The sequence below is a fragment of the Bos indicus x Bos taurus genome, chromosome 12 (genome assembly GCF_003369695.1).
Source record: "Bos indicus x Bos taurus breed Angus x Brahman F1 hybrid chromosome 12, Bos_hybrid_MaternalHap_v2.0, whole genome shotgun sequence".
NCBI classification, from domain to species: domain Eukaryota; kingdom Metazoa; phylum Chordata; class Mammalia; order Artiodactyla; family Bovidae; genus Bos; species Bos indicus x Bos taurus.
In genome coordinates this window covers 75,786,034-75,813,270 of record NC_040087.1, presented here as the reverse complement: position 1 = coordinate 75,813,270, position 27,237 = coordinate 75,786,034, and the positions used below count along the sequence as shown (strand labels likewise).

The following is a 27,237-nucleotide window of genomic DNA, read 5'->3' as shown; positions in this document are numbered from 1 at the left end:
GGAGTCACAGACCAAAGGGCACCACTTCACGGCCGCCTGCTGGAAAGCCCTTTAAGAAGGGCGGGGACCTGGGGCTGGTTTACTCATGGGTGCTTGGGCTGTGCGACCCAGCAGACACTATGGTGTTCAGAGCATCTGTGGTGGGTAAAGACCCCAGGTGGAGTCCGCAGCCAGCCACAGGGGACAACCGTGGTGCTGATGCCTCGGGCGCTGGGGCCAGGGCACGCATACACAGCAGAGAATTACACAACACTCCAGTTACACTGCTGCTGGACCCTTTGGGACAGGAAGTGCCTGGCCATGGGCACGGAGTGAGCGGGTGGCCAGAAGTGTCAGACCTACCAAGTTCTAGCGTTAGGTGGGGCTAAAGACCCATCACCCCACGGAAGTGGTGTGTGCAGGGTGAGCAGGAGCCAGGCCGGGGGTGCAGTGGGGTTGCGGAGGCAAGTTCGCCTGGACCACCATGTCCATCAGCCCTGCCGCGTAAAAACCTCTGCCCCAGTTCACACCTCCTGAGACACCAGGTTGGGTTCCTACGACCAAGTGACCAAATTCGGTTCATGGGTTAGCTCGGTACACAAGTGAAAGCTGAAAGCGGACAGTGGCTGCACTACAGCTCCAGCTGGGGGTCACCCTGAAAAGACAGGGACGGGGACAAGTGCTCCCGACGGGGAGACCCTGGGTAGTGCATTTGGTCGTGCACTTCTCGTGGAAAAAGTGGTGGCCTGAAGGAATAACATCTATGGACTCACCGGGCGTGGTGAAGGGCTCGCCTGGGTGGCCAGGGGACGGGAAGGTAGGGGACGAGGCTGCCTGGGGAGAGGCGTGTGGTCCGGCAGGAACAGGCAGGTAGTGTGACACCCAGGCCCCCATGCTCACCACGAACGCCCAGCACAGAAGAGGTGGGGACAGAGCGATGCGGTAGGTGGCCGTCGGCCAGTCCTGGCACCGCTCACCCCAGGCCGGCACGTGAACAGTGCAGTTGAGGTGGAAGGAGGCTGTGTGTGGGCCCCGCTCTCCAAGGTGGACTTGGCTTCTGAGGGTGAGCGAGGGCAGTGCTGAGCCTGGACACTCCACCACCTGTCCAGGAGAACCGACTGTGCCTGAGAGCCAGGCTGACTCTGCTGGGCCCTTTACTGCTCAGGAAGGGGTGCTGCTATAGACTGAAGCATGTACCCCCCACCCCCAAGTTCATATGCTGAAGTCCCTGACCCCCCCAATGCAACCATACTTGTAGACAAGGCCTTTAAAGAGCACATGTGTGCTCAGTCATGTCTGCCTCTTTGCAACTCCATGGACTGTATCCCTCCAGGCTCCTCCATCCATGGGGATTTCCCAGGCACGAATACTGGAGTGGGTTGCCACTTCCTTCTCCAGGGGATCTTCCCGACCCAGGGATCAAACCCGGGTCTCTCGTGTCTCCAGCATTGGCAAGCAGGTTCTTTACCACTGGGGCCACCTGGGAAGCCTTTCAAAGAGGTACTTAAGGTTCAATGAGGTCATAAAGATGGGGCCCTCATCCAACAGGACCGGCGTCCTTGGAAGAAGAGACACCAGGAACACGCAGGCACCAGGGAAAGGCCACGAGACACACAGCGAGAGCCAAGGAGAGTCCCGACAGAAACCAGCCCTGACAGTGCTGATCTTGGACCTCCAGCCTCCAGAGCACTGAGGAAAACTTCTGTTGTTTAAGCCACCCAGTCCACGGTCTTCTCCTGGGGCAACCTGAGCTGACTGACACAGGCCACAGTTCACTTTACCTGAAAGTGACACATTTTCCGGTCTCAGGGCCACCTGCCTTCTCTGTCACATGGCACCGCTCCCTGTGGGCTGGAGGGCTGTGTGAGGGGCTGACCAGGGTGCCAGATGACATCTCTCAGATCACAGGCCTGCTGCCAGCCGGGAGGGCAGGGCAGTGCCCAGACTACGGGGCACAGCAACCCTCTCACAGCATGACCCAGGGCTGCCCACTCGCCAGACGGATGGACAGCCAGGTGAGGCGAGAGAGACACCAACTTGCAGATGGCACCTGGCAAGGATGGCGCTTGGGGCTCCAGTATGCAGAACAGCCCAAATCAACGACTGTCACTCAGGCGCTGTGTGCCCAGGGGGCGGAGCATATGGCTCCTGGCAACCAGGGGTGGGAGGAGAGGGGCCCTGACGATCGCCCTCCTGCTGACCCACTTGGGGCGTCTGGGCTCCCTGTCCCATGACCCTGGACTCCCTGGTTTACAGAGCCTGGCTCACAGGAAAGGAGGTTCCAGAGGGGACAAAGCAAGAACACTGCTACTTCTTAAGTGACCGTTGTGGTCCTGTCAGTTTGGGCTCTTCTGACCAAAAAAAAGTAGGCAAGGGAAGGAGTCATTATCCTGCAGGAGTAATTAACCCTGATCATTAGGAAAAATTCAGCCAAGGGCACACAATGTGGGAGGGAAGACCCGGTATGGCGCTCGGGTAACCTGCGAGGGCATCTCCTAAACCTCCTCACCTGTGTTCTAGCCGACACATGTGTGGCAGACACATGTGTGGCAGACACAGCCCAGGAAGGACGCGGGGACTGGGGACCCAGACGCCACAGGGCTGAGCACCTGTATTTTCATCCAGTCACCTTCCAGGCGGGGCCGGGACTCTTAAGTGGACCACAGAGGAGGGGCTGGTCACCAGGGTGCCGTCGAGGCGGGCTGCCGCAGGAGGGGAGGCGGTCAGTCCTTCGGACCTTCCGCTTAAGGTTTTCCCTGGGAAGAGTGCCCCTGCCACCCGGGAGGAGCTGCTCCAGGAACCTGAGTGAAACACGAAGCTCCCAGCAGCATGAGAGGCGGTGCTCAGGCCCCACCTCCGCCAGGAGTGGTACTCAGTCTTCCTGCTGTGGGGTGTCAAGGGACACCGCTCTGTGGACGGAGTGCAGCTCTCAAGACCCAAAGTCCACCCCTGCGTCTGTCCGGACTGGAGACACTTTGGCAGACACTCTGTCAACGCCAGGGCTCCTGAGCCATAAGATTAGCTCTCAGACCTTCCTTGTGACTGGTGCTCAAAGGCCCCCTCTGTCATTCACCACTGCTCCCCCAACGCTGTGATCATCCCAACAGTGCTGTCGCATCAGCTCTGCATGTGAGAATCTGCTGGGGACGCCAACTTCAGAAACACAACCTCCCGTTTTGCTCAGGGAACCCCCTCTCAGGCAGCCCACGGGCACCCCAGTCAATGTACTTCTCCCTGTCTGCTCTTCTGTGCTGATGGGATGGTGCTGCCATTGAATCCCTCGTTAGCTGAGCCAGCCATCTCAGATCACACACACTTCTTTCTCTCCCTCTCAGCTCTGTCCAGGCTATTAGAAAGTATTTATACTCATTATCACTCTGGACGCTGATTATTCTGAGTCCTCATCCTTACCATTCTTCCTTCCATTTCCTCAAAGACTTTCCCCTCTTCCTCCTACTAAATACAGGCTGAGTCTGCTGCCTACATTTCATCCCAGGTGTGATCCTCTGCAGTGGTCCCCGCCCTCGCTGGCGCCAGGGACTGATTTCACAGAAGAAGAATCGGGGGTGGGGGTGATGGTTCCAGCACATTCCATTCGCTGTGCACTTTCTATTATTATCACATTGGCTACACCTCAGATCATCAGGCGTGAGATCCCAGAGGTGGGGACCCCTGACCTGTTGGGTTCACCTCCCAACCCTACACACAGACTCTAGCCATACCTGCAGCCCTGATCTCTCCAGGAGCCGCGTCTGTCTCCCCACGCGTCAGCTTCCTTTACTGTACATTCTGGAGTCAAATACACCTGCAAGGACCAGCCTTCACTTCCTTCTCTCTCACCTGCAGACCTGGCCCACTGATAAGGGAACCCCTTCTCCCCACCCTAGATGGAAATTCTGGGACCCACTGACGTCCAAGGATGTCACACCTGACATCACTTTCCAGACCACATGCAATGAAGATCGACTTCTCACACGCAATGCGGGCAGGTGATGTGAGAGAGAACAGAACTCTCTCTCATACCCCAGAGGGTAAAGGGGATGGAGACGGGAAATGACAAGCCCAGTGTGCTGGATCACAGAAGCGCCCAAGCAGGCTCAGCTTGACTGAGAGGAACCCTGGGGACACCAGTGTGGAATCATGTTGTTTGGACGGAGCCGTTTTTGTGGGCAAGTGCTCGATATTTCCTGACGATTAATGACAAGGCTGAGAAAACCCAGCACTTATCTGACCGGCTCATTGGTTGTTTCCTTGAACTTCTATTACCTTCATAGTCTCTCCATTTCAACTAAGGAAAATCAAGAAGTCTGATATCTGCTCTTTACTCCAGAGCACACAATAATAAGCATTTTAACAGGAAGACACTGTGGCTTTTACAAGATGATAAAAACAGATAAATATTCCGTCTTGTTAACTAGGTTGGTGTTTCTCTAAGAAATCATGCTTATCTATTGGAAGTGGAGCGAGAGTGTCCAGTTTGACCAGTCTTTCAGTGGCAAGTTACTTTGTTTTTTTTACCTTCCAAAGAAAACACTAAGAATAGTCGCGATCAGAGACCTTGGAAACATGTCAAGATATCCATGATGCAAGGCAGAGGAATGACACACGGTCCCAACCACATGTACGATCTCAGAGGAGACGTTTACGCAGGCCCCTGAGTACCTCTCAACTTTCGATTGTGATTGTTATCGTTTACCTGCTGCTGTCTTTGCCGCCTCACTTGTGCAAACTGTGACAGCATCAGCTGCCTGTCCAGCAGCTCCATCCTCTGCTGCCTCTGGATGTCCACTGTGGCCCCCATCCCGACCCTGGCCTCGCTGGTGGGCTCCGAGGATGAGAAGAGGGGCTCCAGGGTCCAAGCGCAGAACTTGGCCATCCAACTGGGCACATACAGCACCCTGTGGACTTGCAGCGTTCTGCTGTTGTAGCAGATCCCAGAAGCCTAGAAGAGAAAGAGTCCAACTGCATTGTTGACAGGTCATAAAATTTTTAGGGAACATATCTGACACAGAAATCAGTGACCGTAAAATACTTCAGGTGGTGCTTTTGCCTTCACTTTCGTAGGGTGAGGTAAAAACCAGAATGCTTACTGAGTTGCGGGATACTAAGCAGGACAAACCAAACCAACAAAACACTGAATCTCCTCAGTAAACAAATGTGTTTTTAGTAAGTTAGAAGAGACAGCAAAATCCTACCTATTTAACACTTGAAAGTACTGGCACCATACTTAAAAACAATGTTGTCTTTCAGAAAAAAAAAAAAAGCCATAAAATATCTGATTATCAAGACACTTTCACACTGTACTAACTTTGTGGTTACTTTTATTGGCAGATGGCCATCAGAGAGACATACTGACATAAAACAACCCTAATAGTCAGTGATGTGACCCAGACATACCTTTATCAGAAAATAAAGATGATCTAAAATGTATATAATATTTTAATAAATTTATCAAGTACTGATTTTTCCTAGATTTAGAAATCCTTGCCAATAGTTAGCAATGAACAGTTCTGCTTACTATTTTTCATCTTTAAGACAATTTACATGGTAAGAGGAATCTAAAGAGTCCCTGTGGTTTTCTAGGTAAACATGAGAATGGCTATTCCTTTGTTAGAAATCTTCAACTTTATGAATCTGATTCTTAGGATAAGAAGTTATTCATATCAAATCAGAGCAGGTTTGATAACTTTCTAGTAAGAGAAAAGTACACTTTAATATTTTATGAATAAAATTACCTAATTAGGCAAAAATCTATTGAGAATTTGCTATATACCAGGTGCTGTTCTAGGCACTTAAAACTGAGCAGAAGACAAGATACATAAAGCCCTACTCTGACAGTCATGGTCAATACGGAGATCGGACAATAAACAAGCAAACATATAAAATGATTCCGGGTAAGATCTATGAAGGAATTACAGTAAGGTGACTTGGAGCAGGGATCTTCTTTAGCTCAGGTGGAAGTGACACTTGAGCAGAATTTTTAAGGATAATGAGGTGCCAGTGATTTGATGAACTGGAGGAAGAACCTTTCCGGCAGAGAAAACGGCAAAGGCAATGCAAGAATGAACTCGGGAGTATCTATGAGAAATCCTGGTGGAGCCGTCAAGTGGGTTGTTGGATATAAAATTCTGGAACTCAAGGGAAAAGTTAGCAGAGAGAAAGATTTGAGAGTCTGTTGTATCAGACTACATTTAAAGCATGAGAACTAGAAGAGACAATAGGAGGGTGAGGGGATACTACAGAGGAGAGAAGAGGACTTTGGACTGAACCTGGGATACACCAGGATTTTGTAGATGGACAGAGTAGGAGAAGCCGGTGAAGCAATCTGAGAAGGGGCTGCAAGTAAGAAGGAAAACTAGCAGAGTTTAGTACTGCTGAAGCTAAGAGAACCATGTTTTAAGAAGGAAATAGCCATGTCTAATGCAGCCCAGAGTTCACATAAGACGTGAGAGAGGAAAATGACCGTTGGATTTGGCAAAATTAACCAACTTTGGTGCAGTGGTAGAAGCAACAGACACACTGGCGGAGGCTAAAAGGCGAATGGAAAAGGACTTTTGATTTCAAATAGTTTCCATGCTACTTCCTTCGTGAATTGTACAAAACAACAAAGAAAACGAAAACAGAAACAAGCTTCAGATTCGGTGCAACGAGAGAACATCTGTAATCCTCACCACACCAACAAAACGGAAAACACACTTAGCGGTCGCCAGGAAGGGTAAATCCACAGGTGGGAGAGGGGCCCTGGATGGATGGCAGAGGAAGGTGGGAGTGAAGGGGAGGATCAGAGGACTCAGTGCCAGAAGCAACCAGTCTCCTCTGCAGGGAGGAGGCAAGGGCTCGGCAGGGCCTGAGTCAGGGAGGCTCTGGCGAGGGCAGGGCAGCCCCTCGGGGGACACCTGGGCTCCACATGGTGGGGGCTCCAGACAGACACAGAGGCCCTCCGTGGATGTCTTCGGAGCTTCCAAAAGAAGACCACAGAGGAAATGTATGAAGAAGACTTTGTTTCAAGAGATAATAACCGAGTTTTCCAGGATGAACAAAGAATATAAATACTCAAACTGAAAGTGTAAGAGTCCCAAGAAAGATAATAAAATGAAATGTACATCTAGCTCCATGAGAGTCAGAGAAAGAAATCCTTAAAAGCATGAACAAAAAAAGAGAACAAAACAGCTCATTACACAAGGGTGAAGTCACAACCCATGGTAGTCACGCACTGATGGTGCGCCCTGGGGAAAGTTCAGGATGAAAACGTAGGAGAAGGCACCCTTTGCTTCAGATAAACAGGTCCCTAGATGGTCAGATGCACAGCTCAGGAAGTACTTTCAGTGACCTCAGATTCCTGCACCTTCATGTATAAAGAGAAGCACTAAAATGAACTTGAGATTCTGCCCTTTGTGATTACTGGTAATCTTTCAGCGGGATGTAGGCCTGACTAGATGTACTTCCCAGCCAATAAATCCATACACGCTTGCTTCATCGTGATTTGTTTGGCTTCATGACACTTAAAGAGTTTATGGACACTTTGGTGTGTATTATATATCACGATAAAATGACTTAAAAATAAAGAATAAAGGGTACAGGATAGATGAGGTAATTTCAGGGAAGCATACTGAGGCTTATCAGATTATAAAGTATGCTATAAAGTTTGAGTAAGCAAAACAGGGTGGTCTTTATGGGTGTGTATGTGTTAAGTTGCTTCAGTCATGTCTGACTCTCTGTGACCCTGTGATCTGTACCCCGCCAGACTCCTCTGTCCATGGGATTCTCCATGCAAGAATACTGGAGCCGTGCCCTTCTCCAGGGGATCTTTCCGACCCAGGGATTGAAGCCACGTCTCTTCTGTCTCCTGCGTTGGCAGGTGGGTTCTTTACCACTAGTGCCACCTGGGAAGCCCCAGGTCTTTATCTAGAGTGTGTCAAACTGATGTAAAGAGCAAGGGCAGAGACACAGACTCCATTACAAGGCACCTGGTACACAGCAGAAATGGGTATGTCACACACGAAAAGAACACACAGGCCACACGGAAGGAAGAAGTCAAACCAGCCCCCTCTGCCTGATACCACACAAAACCTCCCAGTGGGTTAAGGACACAAATGTAATTTACAAAACTGCACATCTTTCTGCGCAAATATAGAAGGGACATCTTTTTGGCACTGGGATGAGAAAGGATTTTTAAGTAAGAACCATAAAGCCTAGATTATAAAAGAAAACATATATTCATCTACTTCATAATTTAAAAGCTACAGTAGGCTAAAAGTTACGTGAAGGGGGCGAGGAAGTAAGGATTCCTTTTCTGAAGGTCTGAGTAAAAAAGAAGATGGAAAATGGAATTGTGCAACAGCAAAAGCACAGTGATTCAGCTGAAGACAGCAAAATGCTGTCATAAATATCACGAACTGTGAAAAAAAATCTGAACAAATCAGAATTGTGAGATTTGAATTAAGTAAAAAATTTAATTTTTATTTTTTTTTCATCTCAAAGTATCCAGCTATGATGGTGAATTTATCCATTTGCCCATAGTTCTAACCCCAAGTACTTGGAACATGTTTGTGTATGTGGAAGCTGTTATCAGGCACACATACATCGACCCTTTTATCACAATAAAGTCTCCTTGTTTTCAGTGATACTCACAAAGTCTATTTTGTCTTAGATTAATGTGGCCACTTCCGATTTCTATTTCCGTATTAATCTCTCTCCGTCCTGTTACTTTCAGCCTTCCGTGTGTGTGTGTCTGCGTTTAAAGTGTGCCTTGTGGACAGCACACAGCAGTTTCTCACTTTTAAATCCAGTCTGACAATCTCTGCCTTTTGATTAGCATCTTTCCCTGTTCACACTTAATATATTTACCTTGATACAGAGGAATTTTGCTGTTTGGTTCTATCTCAACTGTTTTTTGTTCTTTGCTCCTACTTTCTTATTTCCTTTTGCATTAAGCAAATACTTTTCAGTATTTCATCTTAATTCCTTTAATGGAATTTTTAAAGCAATATCTCATATTTTTTCTTGTGTTTGCTCTAGGGATTTCAATATACACACAAGGTGCTTAGAATTAATACCAAAATACTTCAAGTAAAATAAAGGAAACTTACGAGAGGAGAGTTCCATTTAACATTACCCTCATTCACAGTGATACTTTTCTGTCCTAATACATTATGAACCCACATAACAACTGTGTTATTCACGTTTTATGCAATCATATGTCTTAAAGAAATAAGGAAAAAAGTAATGACAATGTACAATTGTTGCCTGTACTTAAGGAGCTCACAGTTTAGTAAGGCGGGGGGTGGTTCTTAATGGGAAGGGTAGGTCAGAGATTCCTTTAAGGAATTGAGGAAGGCTGAAGAATTTTATTCTCTTGCCCATATCTATCCCCCCACCATTACATATACCATTATGAAATCATGTGTTCAATTTTAGGAGGGACAGCCTATGAAGAATTAGTACATTCTACTCAGCAATGAACAAACGCATGACTAAATTCTGGCAGGGATAAAGTGTGCTCATTGGCGTAAAGCTCTATTCTAAGGTTCACTTATCTGAATGTATGTATGCTCTGGAAGGGGAAGAATTCTGGTTGATTTTGATCACTTCATGGCCTCTGCACCTAGAAGAACGTCTGCTGGGAGAATGGTGAGTGAATGGTCTAAATGGTCATCTTAGATGCTTTTAAAGGAAACTGGAAAGGTACCAAAGGACACACTTTTTTGGTGCTAAGTTCATACTTCCCATATGACAAAAACATAGAATCCACTGGTTCACGCCTCTGGTACCTCAGCACCACCTCAAGTCGTCAAATAAGTAAAGTGCTACTGTAAAATGTTTTGGGCGATGAAATAAAAATTTTTATGTTAAGGTAAGACAAGAAAAATTTAAACATAAAATTTTCTCTGCCCATTTCGTTGCTTCCCCTCTTCTTTACTGAACTGAACTGAACTGAACTGCATCTTTGTCATGTGCTTACCCAGCCCTCCCCATCGGCAAAAATTCTTGCTCAATCACAAATATCAATCTTTCTCCTTCTGGCGCCTGCTAGGCAACTCCTTAGATGATAACATCCTTTACTCAATCCTATGGGGGGTCACGATGACCCCCACATACCTTGTACGTGTACACACCTTAGGTGAACAATGCCAAGACATCATTCTCCTCAAAGATAGAGATTGATGCAGAACAGACTGGTCAGATGACCTGGGGAGATACTGGGCCACACGAAATGGAAATTCATAGCTTAAATACTTATGACCTTATTTTACTTATATTTTGACTATTTTACAAGATTATTGTTATTTGCATTACCAAATCTGTGTAAAATAAATGACGACTAGGCGACGTGAAACAACTGACCAAAAGCATATCCTCTAAGAGCCAACAGTGTGACTCCAGGTAAGGGAAGAAGCAACAAGAGGGAACCATTTCCTAGACCATAACACACTAGTCAGACGGGTGCTTCAGAGGCTTGTGAACAAGGCCTAGTCTAGTAACAGCAGTGAGTAGCCTAATGATGAAATCCTCCTGACCTGGGAACGAGTATTCCTAAGAGCACTGGGGAAAGCTGGTGATGAAATGTTTCCCAAGCCTTAGTGAGTATTACGACTGAAAGGGAAGAGAGAGAACGAAGAAAGCTGCCCACCATCCAGTTCTCTAAGAATCAAATCACCAGCCGCTGCAGTCGCTGACCTATAGCACACTCTGGGAGGAACTCAAAACAAAGTTCAGGGTGAGGCACTCTGTGCTCTGGGAAAACAGACAGAGCTGGCCCTCAGACAGCTAGATATTTCAGGAGGAAATGTCATAAACTCAGGGTCTGGCATTTTCCCACACTTAGAAAAGCACTAAAATCATTAACTAATCTATCTGTTCCTTGCAAATAGCAGCAACCTTCTGCCAAGATGCGTTCTTGATTGCATGCACCCTCTGTCAACATCACATATGTTCTGGTCACCTCCTTCCCTCTGCAAACAGATCTCAGAGCTCCCTGGGAGACTGTCCTGGGTTATAATCCTCAGGTTGGCTCAGATAAAATTTTCCATTTCTTTCTTAGATTGACTATTGATTAAAATATAAAGAGGTTTAAGAATTCAGTTTCCTATAAATACGTGATAATCACATCACCCTATTCTAGGAGACAATGGGGGATAAGCACAGTAAACTTTACCTAAGTTATACCTCATTACTATCAAAAGCCTTGAGAGAGTATTATTATGAATTACGAATAATACTTATTCATTATACTACCTTACACATTACTTTTAACTTTCATTTTCATTATCTCATGAACCTCTCTTATATTGGGACTTCTGAATGAGAATTTGATTGAAACCCCATAGAGTTTGCGGGGGAAAAAAACAGGCTTTAAAAATAGACCATCTGCTGGGATTTGCATGTCAAGAGGCCAGGGGAAATTCTAAGGGAGGGGTCTGGCAGGCCCACAGAGCCCAGAAGCCCCAGATCAAGCTGAGAGACCCAATGACAAGGGGTGAAGCAGTGGCAGGGGTCTTGGGCAGGCTGGGAGACAGGTCTAGACTGTTCAGATACAGCAGGAAGGAACATGTGGGCTGTGTCTGCGAAGGCCAGGTACACCCAGAACCAGAACACTCAAGCGGCAGGAACTGGGAATCCTGGTCAGCAAGAGGGCCCCAGGGGTCAGGCAACCAGAGAGCATTCTGGATCTCTTGCAGTTGCAAGTCTGGGCCAAAGGGGATAAAGAATTTAATTTGCTGGGTGGAACCATGCAGAACTCTCTTGATTACAGAGAGTAAACCTCAACTGTCCTCTGGTCTTGTTTAGTGTTAGCATGAAGCCACAGCCAGCAAAGGTGAGAAACCATGACATGGCACCAGCACGCAGATTTCTACTGATCTCCTTCTCCAGTCAGCTATGGCTGAACAGAGACCCACTTGGCAAACTACACTGCCGCAGTCCTGGCGAACCAAGGTCCCAACATGTGAGAAATTTATCTGGCGGGACAGCAGGACAAACACAGGGGCCGTCACCCTGGAGGAGAGCGTGACTGGTCTCAAGGTAAAGACGAGACAGGGGAAGAGACGCCCTCTGATACCTGGACCCCTTCACACAGACTGCATATTCACTCACGACCTGAAGAAAGCAGGCCCACTGAAGCCTCATTTATTCATTCAGTGCATGTTTACCGAACTTCTACTATGTGCCAGGCTGTGTTCTAAAGGCAGGGAGCAAAACAAAGAAAATTCCAGCTCTAAAGAACTGTCTGTTTTCCTACTCCTTCTTCTTCACTGAAAATGCTAAAGAAAGAAGGAAGGAAATTACTTATTTTATTATGCAAAGAATATGTACACAAATCAGAAGCGCCCAAAATTATTTGTGCCATTTGTGATTAATTATGAAATGACTGTCCTTTTCATGACAGAATCAAGTGGCTTTAGCACTTATTTAAAGAGTCTTGCTATTTTGTTCTTTGTCAATTACAAAAGTGATTCAGATGAATTTCCCATAGCTCTCTTTTCATTTTCATTATTATTTTGAACTATCTATTTAAAACACTGGGTATCCTTCTAACTCTTGGGAATTTGAATTAGAAGAGGAACAGAATTAATTGAACTAATAATAGATTATTTGTTTTTAAGAAACTGTCTTAGAAAGCTGCTGTAAGCTTTTCCTTTCAGTAAACCATGCATCAAGAGGATGAGGTTTTCTGCATGAAGCAGAAAACTGTAAATTCCAGTGGTTTAAAAACAACAGAAATTTACTTCTCTCTCATGTTAGAAATGCTCCAACCATCTTAACTGCATTCCAGGCAGTGGGGAGAAGAAAATGAGGAAGAACAAAAGGACAAAAGGCTACTTTAAGGAGACTTCCTAGAAGTCCTGCCAATAAGTATGCTTGTAGTTCACTGGCCAGGATGCCAAGATTTAGCTTGATAGCTAGATCTAGATACAAAGGCAACTGGAAAATGTGATCTTTTAGTTGGAGGTCCTGCTGCCCCTAATAAGATGAAGGTTCTGTTAATAAGGAAAAAATACACTGGGAGACAGCTCGAGTCTCTAGTACATGGCAAAAAGCCTTAATCAAACACTAAAAGGTAAATACCTTTTAATATCCATTCCAACAAGGAGACTGTCCTCTTTTATAATTATATTCACTTTTCATAAACTGATTCAAAAAACTAAAATTAGGAAGTAAATAGGTTTATGTTAAAATTTGTTTCTTACATTGGACTAAAAATAATAAAAATGAATTTAAATATCAAGAATAACTTATGCATTTACAGACAGAGATTCAACAGGGAAAAACTCAATCCTTTCTAAGGCCAGGAACAAGACAAGGATGTCTATTCATCACTCTTATTTAACATTATATTAGAGGTTTTAGCTAGTGCAATAAGGCAAGAAAAATAAAATGCATAGATCAGAAAGGAAGAAAGAAAACATATAAACCAAATATATTTCCTGATGACTTGATCATATATTAATATGTAGGAAACCCTGAAGAATCCACAGAAAAGCTACCAGAAATAAATAAATAAATTGCTATTGTATCCTCGAGGATACAATAGCAATATATAGAAATCAACTGCATTCCATGTACTAGCAACAAACATTTGAGACAAAACTCCATTTAAAATAGCATCAAAACCTCACAAATTACTAGAAATACATTTAATGAAAGATGTACAGGGCCTATACATTGAAAATTTTAAAATTAAAAAGGGGAATTAAAAAATTACATAGTAGACACATACTATGTTTATGAATTGGAAGACCCAATATTATTAAAATAGTTGTACTAGTTACACATTACTGAATAACAAATTATTCCAAACGCAGTGGCTTAAAACAATATGCATTTAATATACATACAGTTTATGTGGTCAGAAATCTAGGGACTGCTTAGTTGGGTGGTTGTGGCTCAAGGTCTCTCATGAGGCTGCATTCAAGATGTCATCCTACCTATGTTCATCTGAAGTCTCGACTGGGTTGTAGGATCAGCTTCTAAGGTAGCTCAAAACCCAACTGGGAGATTAGTGCTGACTGCTGCCAGGATGGCACTGTTCTTTGCCATGTAGACCTCTCCACAGGGCTGCTTCAGGACCCTTGTGACATGGCAGCTGGCTTCCCCCAGAATGAATGATCTGAGAGAGAACAATATGGAAGCAATATGTCTTCTGTGATCTGCCCTTTGGAGTCACACTCCATCATCTCTGCCATTTTCTATTCATTGTAAGTGAATCGCTGAGTAGAGCTCACATTCTAGAAGAGGGGGAATTAAGTTCCATTTTTTGAAATACAAAATAATTTGTGGCGATATTTTTAAAATCATCAAAATGGAAATCTTTCCTTCATTGATCTATAGTTTCAGTGCAATCTCAGGTTAAATTTTAACTTTTTTTTTTCTTTTTTGAAGAAAATCAAAGGCTAATTTAGAAGTACATACAGAAAATCAAAGTTTCTAAAATAGATTAACCAGCTTTGAAAAAAGACGAACAAAGCTGAAATACTTGCATTACCTGATTTTAAGACTTACCATACTCGAAAGTACTCAAAGTGGTGCTGGCATAAGAGCACACACAAATCACTGAGATAGAAGAGCAAGTCCAGGAACAGACCCACACTGGCCAACTGACTCTCAATCAAGGAGCCAGGGTGATACGCCAAGGAGACACCTTTTTGACAAACATTGATGGAATAATGCTAGACATTTGTATGGAAAAAAATACATCTCAATCCTTAACTTCACAAAAATTATACTCAAATTGGATCTCAGACCTCAATGTAATAGCAAAAACTATTACATTCTAGATGAAAACACAGGACAAAATGTTTGTGACATCAGATTAGCAAGTATTTGTTAAATAAGATATCAAAAGCACAAACTATTTAAAAAACTGAGACATTGAATTAATCGAGTTTAAAACTTTTGCTCATTGAAAGAAACAGTTTAGGAAACAAAGAAGCAAGCCAAAGACTGGCACAAAATTTTTACAAAATATATCCAACAAAGGGCTTATACCCAGAATACAAAATGGGCACAAGAAAAGATGCTCAAATCACTAGTCATCAGAAAAACACAAATTAAAACCACAAGATATAACTGCATGCCAACTAGAATGACTAAAATTAAAATGGCTAACAATGCCAAGTGCTGGCAAGGAGATGGTGGAATTGGAACGTTCATATATTGATGGTGGAAATGCAAAATGGTATAGTAACCTTGTAAAATAATATGGTACCATTTATTTTTCAAATGATGAATTCCAGCAATTCTACTTCTAGGCATTTACCCAAGAGAAGTAAAAACATATGTACACAAAGAAATGTATACACAGATTCTCACAGCAACATTACTCATAATCAAACCTGGATATAACCCAAATATTCACCAACTAATGAACAAACAAATTGTAGTGTAACATACTAGGGATTGATATTTACAATAACAAGGAATTAAACAGTAATCAAAGGTAAATGGATTTCAAAAACAGCATGTTAAGTGAAATAAGTAGAACATAAAAGACTTCATACTACAGGATTCAAATTATATGAGATTCTAGAAAAGGCAAAGCTGTGGTGACATAAAGAAACCAGTGGTTATCTGGGGATGGCAGGTGGGTGACAGCAAAAGGAATGAAAAAAAATGTTTAGGGAGAAGAGACTGTTTTCTATCCTGATTGTTGTGGTAGCTATAAAACAGTATGCAAGTACCCAAATTCACCAAACTGTACACTTAAAGTTGGTATATTTTATTGTATTGTAATACTTTAATGAACAACAACAAAAAATTTTCATAAAAGTAAACGTGAAGATCTAGGAAGACTGAAATTTCTAGATATATACTTCTCATCTTAAATTTTATAAAAGAGGTGAGATTTTCACAGACTGAAACCAGTCTTTAGCAACAAAAAACTTCTGGTATCTTGAAAATATTTCCAGCTAACATAAACTAACATAAGAAGACTTTTCGATAATAAGTTATGCTGTCATTTATAACGAATACGTCAACTTCCCTGGTGGCTCAGACAGTAAAGAATCTGCCTGCAATGCAAGAGACCCCAGTTTGATCCCTGGAGAAGGGAATGGCAACTCATTTCAGTATTCTTGTCTGGATAATCTCATGGACAGAGGAGCCTGGCGGGCTACTGTCCATGGGGTTCACAAAGAGTCAGCAAGACTGAGTGACTAAGCACGCACATAATGAATATATTAAAAATCACATGCATTGATTTTACCATAGTTCTTTCGCAGAGCTGATCATAAAGATATAAGAAAAATATCAACATAATCAGCCCCAAAGAGGAAGGAACACTGGACATTTCTATTTCAAAACAATCTGTTGAAAGACATAATCAAAACTGATTCAAGGCTTCCTATCTCTTGATAGGGAAACAATGTGAAGACTCTGTGAGAAAAGGGAAAAAGCACTCTGTGTGGCAACTGCCATGTAGTCTATCAGGAATCATCAAGAATGAAAACATCTGGGTGTTTTCTTGTTGACCTCTTATCTCCATTTCTTTTCCCTTTGACCGGCAGCAGTACTGACCCAGCTTAATATATTCTACAGTAGCCTTAAAGCCTTCTCAAAGCCATCCTTTACTTCGTTTTCTTTTTATTATTATTATTATTATTATTCTTTACAATATCGTATTGGTTTTGCCATACATCAACATGCATCCACCACGGGTGTACACGTGTTCCCCATCCTGAACCCCCCTCCCACCTCCCTCCCCGTACCATCCCTCTGGGTCATCCTAGTGCACCAGCCCCAGGCTTCCTGTATCCTGCATCGAACCTGGACTGGCGATTTGTTTCTTATATGATATTATACATGTTTCAATGCCATTCTCCCAAATCATCCCCACCCCTCACAGAGTCCAAAAGACTGTTCTATACATTTGTGTCTCTTTTGCTATCTCGCATACAGGGTTGTCGTTACCATCTTTCTAAATTCCACATATATGCGTTAGTATACTGTATTGGTGTTTTTCTTTCTGGCTTACTTCATTCTGTATAATAGGCTCCAGTTTCATCCACCTCATTAGAAGTGATTCAAATGTATTCTTTTTAATGGATGAGTAATACTCCATTGTGTATAGGTACCACAGCTTTCTTATCCATTCATCTGCTGATGGACATCTAGGTTGCTTCCATGTCCTGGCTATTATAAACAGTGCTGCGATGAACATTGGGGTACACGTGTCTCTTTCAATTCTGGTTTCCTCGGTGTGTATGCCCAGCAATGGGATTGCTGGGTCGTATGGCAGTTCTATTTCCAGTTTTTTAAGGAATCTCCACACTGTTCTCCATAGTGGCTGTACTAGTTTGCATTCCCACCAACAGTGTAAGAGGGTTCCCTTTTCTCCACATCCTCTCCAGCATTTATTGCTTGTAGACTTTTGGATAGCAGCCATTCTGACTGGCGTGAAATGGTACCTCATTGTGGTTTTGATTTGCATTTCTCTGATAATGAGTGATGTTGAGCATTTTTTCATGTGTTTGTTAGCCATCTGTATGTCTTCTTTGGAGAAATGTCTATTTAGTTCTTTGGCCCATTTTTTGATTGGGTCGTTTATTTTTCTGGAATTGAGCTGCAGGAGTTGCTTGTATATTTTTGAGATGAGTTGTCTGTCAGTTGCTTCATTTGCTATTATTTTCTCCCATTCTGAAGGCTGTCTTTTCACCTTGCTTATAGTTTCTTTTGTTGTGCAGAAGCTTTTAATTTTAATTAGATCCCATTTATTTTTGCTTTTATTTCCAATATTCTGGGAGGTGGGTCACAGAGGATCCTGCTGTGATGTATGTTGGAGAGTGTTTTGCCTATGTTCTCCTCTAAGAGTTTTATGGTTTCTGGTCTTATGTTTAGATCTTTAATCCATTTTAAGTTTATTTTTGTGTATGGTGTTAGAAAGTATTCTAGTTTCATTCTTTTACAAGTGGTTGACCAGTTTTCCCAGCATCACTTGTTAAAGAGATTATCTTTTCTCCATTGTATATTCTTGCCTCCTTTGTCAAAGATAAGGTGTCCATAGGTGCATGGGTTTATCTCTGGGCTTTCTATTTTGTTCCATCGATCTATATTTCTGTCTTTGTGCCAGTACCATACTGTCTTGATGACTGTGGCTATGTAGTGGAGCCTGAAGTCAGGCAGGTTGATTCCTCCAGTTCCATTTTTCTTTCTCAAGATTGCTTTGGCTATTCGAGGTTTTTTGTATTTCCATACAAATTGTGAAATTATTTGTTCTAGTTCTGTGAAAAATACCGTTGGTAGCTTGATAGGGATTGCATTGAATCTACAGAGTGCTTTGGGTAGTATACTCCTTTTCACTATATTGATTCTTCCAACCCATGAACATGGTATATTTCTCCATCTATTAGTTTTCTTGTACACGACAACGCCAGAGACATAAGACAATGAGTTTGTTGAAGGTGATGTTTGAGCTGCATTCTTAATCCATCATATGGAGGACCAATTAAATAAATATCTTTGATGGTCTTAGAAGAGAAAGTACAATACAGCTACAGACCAATTTCTTCGTATTAAGAAGAAAGCAGAGGATGCCAACAGGATAAAGTTTTCTTGGATATTGGTGGGCCCACAAAATTCATAATGAAGGCTGCAGGGAACTGTTGGAGGTATGGGTCTTTCAGCACCTCTGGGTACTTTTAAAACTTCTTTATGACCAGGATCTCCCTCCAGAATCCAGTCTCCATGGATGATGATCAGGGCCTCACCTTAGTGGGGTCGGCAAGGGAAGATCTAAGAACAGCTGGTACCTAAGTGTCTTGTGTTTGAAGCAGACATGGACGAGAGCCTTGAAATAGGCACTGGAAGGCACTGGGCCCACTGGACCACCAGAACACGTGGCCTTTGGTCCTGGCTCAATCGCCCAGCAGTTGTGCAACTTGAGCTTCAGTTTTAAAACAAGAAGCCTAGGTTCCCCACCACTGCAGAGTGTGTGTCAAGAACCTAATGAGGCAGTACACATTGACAACATTCTGACAATCACAAAGAATAGCAGTGTTTTGTTGTACAGAAATGATTATTTGATAATACTGAATTTTATCTGAGTTTTTAGAAACTCAGCAAGTATTTCTAGAATATAGATGAAACGCCAGATGTTTTGTTTGGCACTGGGGATGATAAAGAATAATGTATAGTTTCTAAATTGAAAGGGCAGATTCAGAGAAGGCTTCAGAGTTAGAACTTAAATGAATACGATTTTCTAGGAAAAGAAGGGATCTAATGGTGAAAGAATGGAGATGGCTGGAAGAAACTGCCATATGGTTATGCAAAGCTACCTCTGAAGAGCACAGATGCTAAAGCTCCAGAACCTGCATTTGAACATTGTCTCTGCTACGTATCAGCTTGTATTCTTAGCAGATAAGTTCTTTGTGCCTCAGTTTATCTATAAAATGGGGACAACAGGGTCTACAATATCAGGTTTTTAGGAGGACTAGTTAAATAAATAGTATTTGTAAAGTGCTTAGAAAAGAGTTGTGTTAGTCTGCTTTCTCTAGGTTATGCGGTGATAACAAATTATCCCAAATTTCAGTTGTTTTTACAAAGGCTGTTTCTCACTCATCTTGCATGTTGGCTATGGCCCTGCTCTGTGTGTTTTCTTCATTCTGGGATCTGGGCTGAGGGAGCAACGTCTATCTGGCACGTGTTTTTCTCATGACAAAACGAACAGAGCAATGGTGGGACCACACAAGGGTGCTTAAAACTTCTGCCTGAGAAGCACCCATCACTGCTGCTCATAGTCTGGTGGCTCACATAAGTCACAGAGTGGAGTCTGATGTTCACACGGCCCCTAGAGGCCCTGCAGAGAGGGGTCTAGGGAGATGGGGCAGCAAATACTCTCAACCAACAAAACAGCTGAACAAACAATATAATCTACTACCAATGGGTGGGACATAGCATGTGCCATGGGTTTGTTAAAGAAAAATAAGTGATGACAAAGAATCTCAAGACAGCATGAGATGTCAGAGGGGTAAAGTGCTCAGCGACTCCGGAGTACAGTGTCCATGGGCTGAGAGAGGGACCTGAGGAGGCCTAACTTTGAAAGGCTCTGCAAGAGGCCAAGGTTTTGCCTATAGGTAAAAGATAGGTGACAGTAATGCCAATTATATAGCTGTATCTTATGAGGCACTCTGTGCCGGTTTTTATCAAGACACTGGCATGATTTCATTTGTTCGGCATTGAACATTTAAAAGTCACTCTCCGTGCAACACTTGTCTAAGACAACATTCTGTCAGCAGTGGACTGAGTTGCAACTGTTTCAACAAAGAAGAGGACAGAAGGTTTCTTTCAGTAGGTCCAGGCTACCTAGGGTCAGGATAGGGGAAGGGGGCTCAGAGAGGAAGGGAGGGAAAAGAAGGGGGAGGAAAGAGAGGGTGTGAAAGAATCAGAGAGAGAGGGGGCACTGTACAATGGACTGATAAGCACTCAGTCTGGTGGTGGGATTGTAAATACTGTGTTAATTAGAAGATGGTGAAAGCACCCTCTACATATGGCTGCTTCCTAAGGATCCACTGTCTTCTACACGAGGTTCTTTCACAAGCCCAACCCACCTCACAGCTCTGACCACCCTTGACTTCCCTCTGCAGCTTCTGTCCTCATTTTCAATGAAATGCTAAAAAATCATCTCAATCCCTCAGGTTCAACTGAAAACCTTGGGCATCGGATGATGATCTGCCATGCTGTACCCTTCCTTTGGTGAGCTGGGAGAAGATATCTGAGGGAAGAAAGAATAAGGAAGAAGAAAAGAAAGAGTGAAGAGCAGAGAAAGATGTGAAAAGGAGCAGAATCAACACCCATCCTCATTCACCTGGGAAACAGGTCAGGGCTCCAAAACTTTCTCCAAAGAAGTTCTGATTTCCACAGTGGATTCCGCTAGGTCCGTGAGCTTTTTTCCCTTAATGATTTATCATGGAAAGCCCATCAACATAAGGTTCTGTTTGGTGCTTTTTCTTTTACAGTTACCATCAGATGATGTTTTACTTTTTGTCTTTAAAACTCTTGTGGGGGGAAGAGAGACAGGTAAATTACTGCCCACAGATGTGCCATCTTGATTCCTTCAAGGCTGCTCAACTCTCTCCTTCCCCGCTTCTGTGACTTACAAACCCTAATAAGACGTCTATAATCTCACACCATCATGAAGTTTTTGTTTGAAAAGCTTTAAAGATTTACTCTTTAAAGATCTACACCCACTGCCTATAGAAAAAACATACAAACTCAGACCACGTCCAAGGTCCTAATGAATCTGGTATGAATCTATGTTTCTAATCTTGTTACTGGGTAGGACAGATTTTCTTTCACACTACGGTGACTTGATTGTAAGATAATCAAAGTCTGACGTACTGTACAGAGCAGGTAACAAATGCAGGAAATGGCTAGACTGTGAAAGCGACAGGTCTCTTAGACAGGCCTGCCTCTTCACCTGCTCTCAAACAGCTTGAAAGAGGACCAAACGATGATGAAGACATGAATTATGAAAAGAGAAAACTTGGCAACAGCAGGCTCTTTCTATTTTAATCATTCCAGAATCAGCTCAGGCCTGAGACTTCAGCTTTTGAGACTTAGGGTACATCCCGGTGGTAATGACTCACTACTATGATTCAGAGGATGGCAGAAAATGAAGAAGTGCAGGGCTACAGACGGCCTGAAGGCTTTCTTCAGAACCATACAAAGAACTTAAAGTTCAATAAGTAACCAATGTTTTCTCTAAGGAAAAAAGTCTTATTAACATGTAACAAATGTAGTGGAACTGTGGAGTAGAGTGACTTCCTCCAAAGAAGGTCTCTCACAAAAGACATGAAGAAGAGAAAAAAAAAGACATGAAGAATAGTGAGACATGAGGTGGGAATAGGACTCAAGGAAGTGCAGACTAATATTTCTGAAGTACCCATTTAAATGGAAATATTTCACTTATGTACTATATCAATTATTATACAATTCTGCCAACTTTCAAGGAAACAGTCATATTTTTAGGCATTAACTGTTGGTATTCAAAGCCAGAACGGTCGATGGAAAAACAATGTGATATTAAAATAGGTATCAATGTTACATGTGAGTAATATCAATCTTTATGCAAAACCAAATGCCCTTTATACTTTCTGGGCAGCAACTGGAATCCCCAAGGGATCGCAAAACGGATCCTAGCTGTTCTGGGCAAATCAACTCGTTATTGCTGCTTGAAAGCTAAACACACTTCCCTAACCCCTCTCCAATCAGGAAAAATACTTAAGTCTTATTCTTTTCAGCGACATCACTCCCAACCTAGCAAAATACTGTACTAGTGGAATTCACCCTCCTTCTCCTCTTTTAATCAGTGGGATACTTTTAAGCTGGGTATTCAGAAACACTTCTAATCATGACAGGATGGGTGACACAAGGAGAGAGAAAAACTGGCCTAAAGCAAAATAAATCCACCCATAACTAAATAAAATAACCCAAAGCTGGCAGCTTTTCAGAAAAGCATGAGTAAAGGTTTTGGTTTCTATGACAGCAGATAACACATTACTTATGTTTATACAAATTCTCTTTATAAGAAAAAAAAAAGCTCTTTCTCTTAAAAACACAGATTGAAATAAAATTACTTCCTTACTACACACAGTATGTTAGGAGAACTACTGATTTCAGAGCTAAAAGGTGATCTTTTATCAACAGGTTTTCTAGTATTTCTCCAAAACACTGAATATTATCTGTGCATTTTTGGGGGGAGAGTAAAAATTTTATTTTATTTTTAGTATTTTAACATAAAAAACCCCAAAAAAAACAAAAAAAGGAAGTTGCTTGATAAATATGGGGAGAGGAGGAGTCACGTTGAGCAAGAAGACATCTGGGACAAGTTGTGGCTTTATGAATCTCAGACCTCGATCCTATAATCAGTGGTGTGTGAACCAAACACTCAAAAACAACACCCTCCTTTATAATTATCCTTATCTAAAGTATACCATATTATATTAAATATTTCATAATAAAAGTGCGCTTCTCTGGAAAAAGTCAGAAACAAGATATTCATTAAATTCAAAACAAGCACTAACATCTATGATATAATGTGAAGGAAAACTGGGGTAATTATCACTGACACTAATCATTTTAAGTCAACACAATTAGTATCATCTAACTACAGTGGGATAATAATAAAGAACAAGGTTGATATGAAGATTTATCAGATTTGTGTAATGGCAGGAGGTCTGTAACCCTGGTTGAATTACTTACAATAAAGTGAAGATTGAATTGGCTCAGAGATATTTATTAATAATGGGACTATTCTAAGCTACATTCATCTGAAAATTATATTTCAAATATCGAGCAACTCAATTCACTCTTCTGAATGTTAATGTTAAAAATTTGTTAAACTTCGGATTCCTTTATGAAATTAAATCAGCCCCTTACCACCTGTTAAGCATGTGTACTAGAAAAGACTGACCACAACACACAAACTTAAGATTTTAAAAAGACTAGAAAGAGTTGAGAAATGCAACCTTCAATTCTAGAACACTGAATGTCACAAAATGAAACTGTCTGAGGTGGTATCAGGAACTTATTTGAAAACCAGGAGTCTGCAAACAGAATAAAGAAATAAAACGGGATGTCTTAAAACAAATGAGTCACATAGTGAGTTTATATTAAAGAATGGCTCAGACAATGACAGCAAATCAATCAACAGAAAACTAACACAATGAGATGTAATACAATAAGGTACTTGTCAAATTTTTGGATGTTTTAGGAAAAAAAGGACTGAAGATTATCACTGTTAAGAGAAAGAGAATGTATCACAAATGAAAGAGTAAATTCTCAGGCTGCTCTCATTATGAAAGCAATGAACTCTCAACTTAGTGTCTTCAGGTTGGTTAAGAACCTGCCAGTCAAGCTGGCAGATCAAGTGGGGATGAGATTAGATGGGGCAGAGCCTGGCCACTGTGCCTCACACGAGCAGAATGACCCCAGGCTGTCCTTAAGTCACTACAAGTCTTAAGAACACCAGGTGGCTCAGATGGTTTGAAGACCTCACAATGGAGTTCAGCTCTGCAGTCCTGAAGCCAATCTGGGCATCGGTGGAAAGTGTTTTGGGAGAGGGAAACAAAGTGACTTCAGTCCTCAGAACTGTGGCTGGAAACTGCAAGGAGTGAAGGAATAAGTTGTATATGAAAAGAACAAACACAGGAGAGCGTAAAGGAAGGACAGAAGTGAGCCGGCTTAAAGTAATGACCCAGTGTCCCATCATACTATTCACCCAGGAAACAAGAGTGAGTAGTGATAACTTACGTAAAATGTCTGCAGTGGAATGCACGGTGGTGGTGGTGGGGGGTGCTGGCTTAGTCGCTAAGTCGAATCCAACTTTTGTGACCCCATGGACTGTAGCCCACCAGGCTCCTCTGTCCATGGGATTCCACAGGCAAGAATACTGGAGTGCGTTGCCATGCCCTCCTCCAGGGAATCTTCCTGACCCAGGAATCGAACCCAGGTCTCCCACATTGCAGGCATATTCTTTACTGCCGAGCCACCAAGGAAGCCCAGTGGAATGCAAAGTTATGTCCAAATCCTTTCCCTTTGATGTTATACATATCCCTGTGAATCCAGTCTGTAACTTTCTTAGTCATTTCCAAGAAAGAAATTAAAATTATGTTCCACATATACTGCTGCTGCTGCTGCTAAGTCGCTTCAGTCGTGTCCGACTCTGTGCGACCCCGTAGACGGTAGCCCATCAGGCTCCCCCGTCCCTGGGATTCTCTAGGCAAGAACACTGGAGTGGGGTGCCATTTCCTTCTCCAATGCGTGAAAGTGAGAAGTGAAAGTGAAGTCGCTCAGTTGTGTCCGACTCTTAGTGACCCCATAGACTGCAGCCCACCAGGCTCCTCCATCCATGGGATTTTCCAGGCAAGAGTGCTGGAGTGGGATGCCATTGCCTTCTCCGTCCACATATACTAGTTATAAACATATTTTTTATAGAAATCTGGGAGTTCAAATTTAAGCCATGGATGAAAAATAAAGCTCAATTTCATGCTTTAGATTCCTTCTTGATACCTCATTGAGTTGAAGACGTATGTTAATTAAAATAAAACAAAACAATACAGAGCATGGGGATGGGGAAGATGATGCTTCTGTGTGGCACACAGATGAGACACCACCCAAACCCTTCAGCTAGCTCCCTCTTCCTTCTCCAGCCACGCACCCTGACGAATCTTGCATCAGTTCTCATCCACCTGACTTTCCGCTTAACCTTATTTTTCCCTTGCATGACCAAGTCTTTTTCCGAAAGAAACAAAATCTCTCTCCCTGCTTCTGGCAAATCCGACTTCTTCATTTTCTTTTTCTGCTGTTTTTGTCCTGCTATGACCTCGACTACTGCTAATGTAATTTTAAAATAACACAGACAAGAAACTCAGCTAAAACTTTCACTAAAATTACCTTGAAAACTGAGACAATCTGGCCTCTTTTGTCTCAATGATCCATGTAACTGGCTTTTTCATCACTAAGGAAGTGGCTTTGAGATGGAATCTGACACCTGAAGACAACTGAATATAACCCATAATCTCAATATGACATTTTCCCTCAAGTTTCTTCAGGAAAGAGGAGAGGTGGGGAGGCGGGGAAATCACACTTACAAGTCCACTTATGGCTACAATCCAGATGTAGGAACCAGAGGTGAAAAGCTATAAAAGAAAAAAAAGGCAACTAAAAATGAAATTCAACTGCCAGTCACAGCATATTTACTTTTACATAATTATAGTCATTACCATTTATGTTGTCTTAATTATATATATTCTTAATATAAACAAATGGAAGATCACCAAATACTCTGTTATATAAAGGTAAATAATATACCATTTTTCTTTTCTTTCCTCTTCTACCAAGACCTCACTCAGCTTTCCGATAGCCTAAAACAGATTGGTTGAAACCAGCCCACTCTTATGCAAAGAAAAATAAGTGAAATTCAAGCACATTCTTGTTTACAAATGGACATTAATTGGTTTACACAAAGTAAAATACTATATGGACAGAAATTATTAGCATTAACAACACGGAAAATATGTAGTCACTGCCAATGCTTAGTGTCAAGTAATGACATGTATTATAGTTCATATAATTCTCTTATTTCAATTTCTTATTATTGCTACTCTAGTTTTAGATGGAAGACGTCTGTCAGCATACAGGTCCTTGCCCAATGTTGCTCTGCTGATCCTCTCATTCCAGTCTGGCCCAGAAAGAGCGAACCAAGTAACAGGGCTCAGAGTTTATTAATGGCAAAAGTAGTTAGAAATGGGTCTCATGAAATCTCTGCCTTTTTCAAATCATTTACATCCAAGGATTGTGTTCAGGGTTTTTTTTTGTTTGTTTGTTTTTGTTTTTTATGTCATAAGACATCTCCCAAGTGTTCCTGCAAGAAAGAAAAATTCATAGCCTAGTAACAGGATAATATCGGGACAACTGGTAAAATTGGAATAAGACTGTATCAATGTTAATTTCCCAATTTTGTTAACTGAACAGCAGTTATGCAAGAGAATGACCTTATTTATAAGAAATACACTGAAATATAATATTAACACTGAAATACTTAGAGAATAAAATGAAGTCACACATGCAGATTAAAAAAAAAAGATTTGTATCTTAGTGTCTGTCCACAATTAGATCAGTAGATCACCAGATGGGGAGTTAAGCATTTCTGCTCGTAGAGAAAGAAGCAGTTCATCAGCGACATCAGTGCCAGATGAAAACCTCAAAGTTGCGCACTTTTATCAAGGACAGATAGAAAAAAAGATACATAGAAAGAAGACAGATACAAAGGTAACAGATGGCAAAGCACAGGTAAAAAGCAGTCTAACAAGCTGTGCTCTTGTGTTAGCTCATGGAGAAATGAGCAATGGCTGCAACTCTAATCCCTTGATTTAAAATTTAATCCTTTGATTGAGCGTGGATGCTTGTTCAGTGTGTATGACTTTGAAAACAACAAGAATGAGAATTACGTGGAAAATTATTTTTCTGTAGTCTTCTTCTAAAAGTACAGAGAAAAGTAATACTTCCACAGCACTTGCTGTGTGTTTTTTCTCACTGCTGGCCTCTCTGAGGGGCAAGTGCTGCATCTCAAGCTACATTTTATCCTCCATGGCCCCCAGCACTGGGCATTACGTGACTGGCTCTTGAGCCCTGGGCACGTCAATGTCCCTTCACAAACGTCTTTGCTCTCCTGAGAATGACTAAAGTCATTCAATCACTCATCTAGCAAATGTCCCTGGTTTCAAGAAGTTGCTGAGTAACCGAGGCACAGAAACAAGTGTGAAG

At 42.4% G+C, this 27,237-nt stretch overlaps 1 protein-coding gene across 2 annotated transcripts in view; it reads right to left on the bottom strand.

Annotated features, from left to right (window-relative positions):
• The window catches only part of UBAC2 (UBA domain containing 2), a 170,502-nt gene that overhangs the window by 35,857 nt on the left and 107,408 nt on the right, over positions 1-27,237 (bottom strand). For both annotated transcript variants that reach the window (XM_027557885.1, XM_027557886.1), the window contains 2 exons: positions 25,563-25,610; positions 4,676-4,921 (listed from right to left, as the gene is read on the bottom strand). In XM_027557885.1, coding sequence (XP_027413686.1) covers positions 4,676-4,921; positions 25,563-25,610 — 294 coding nt within the window. The remainder of the gene's footprint in view (positions 1-4,675; positions 4,922-25,562; positions 25,611-27,237) is intronic.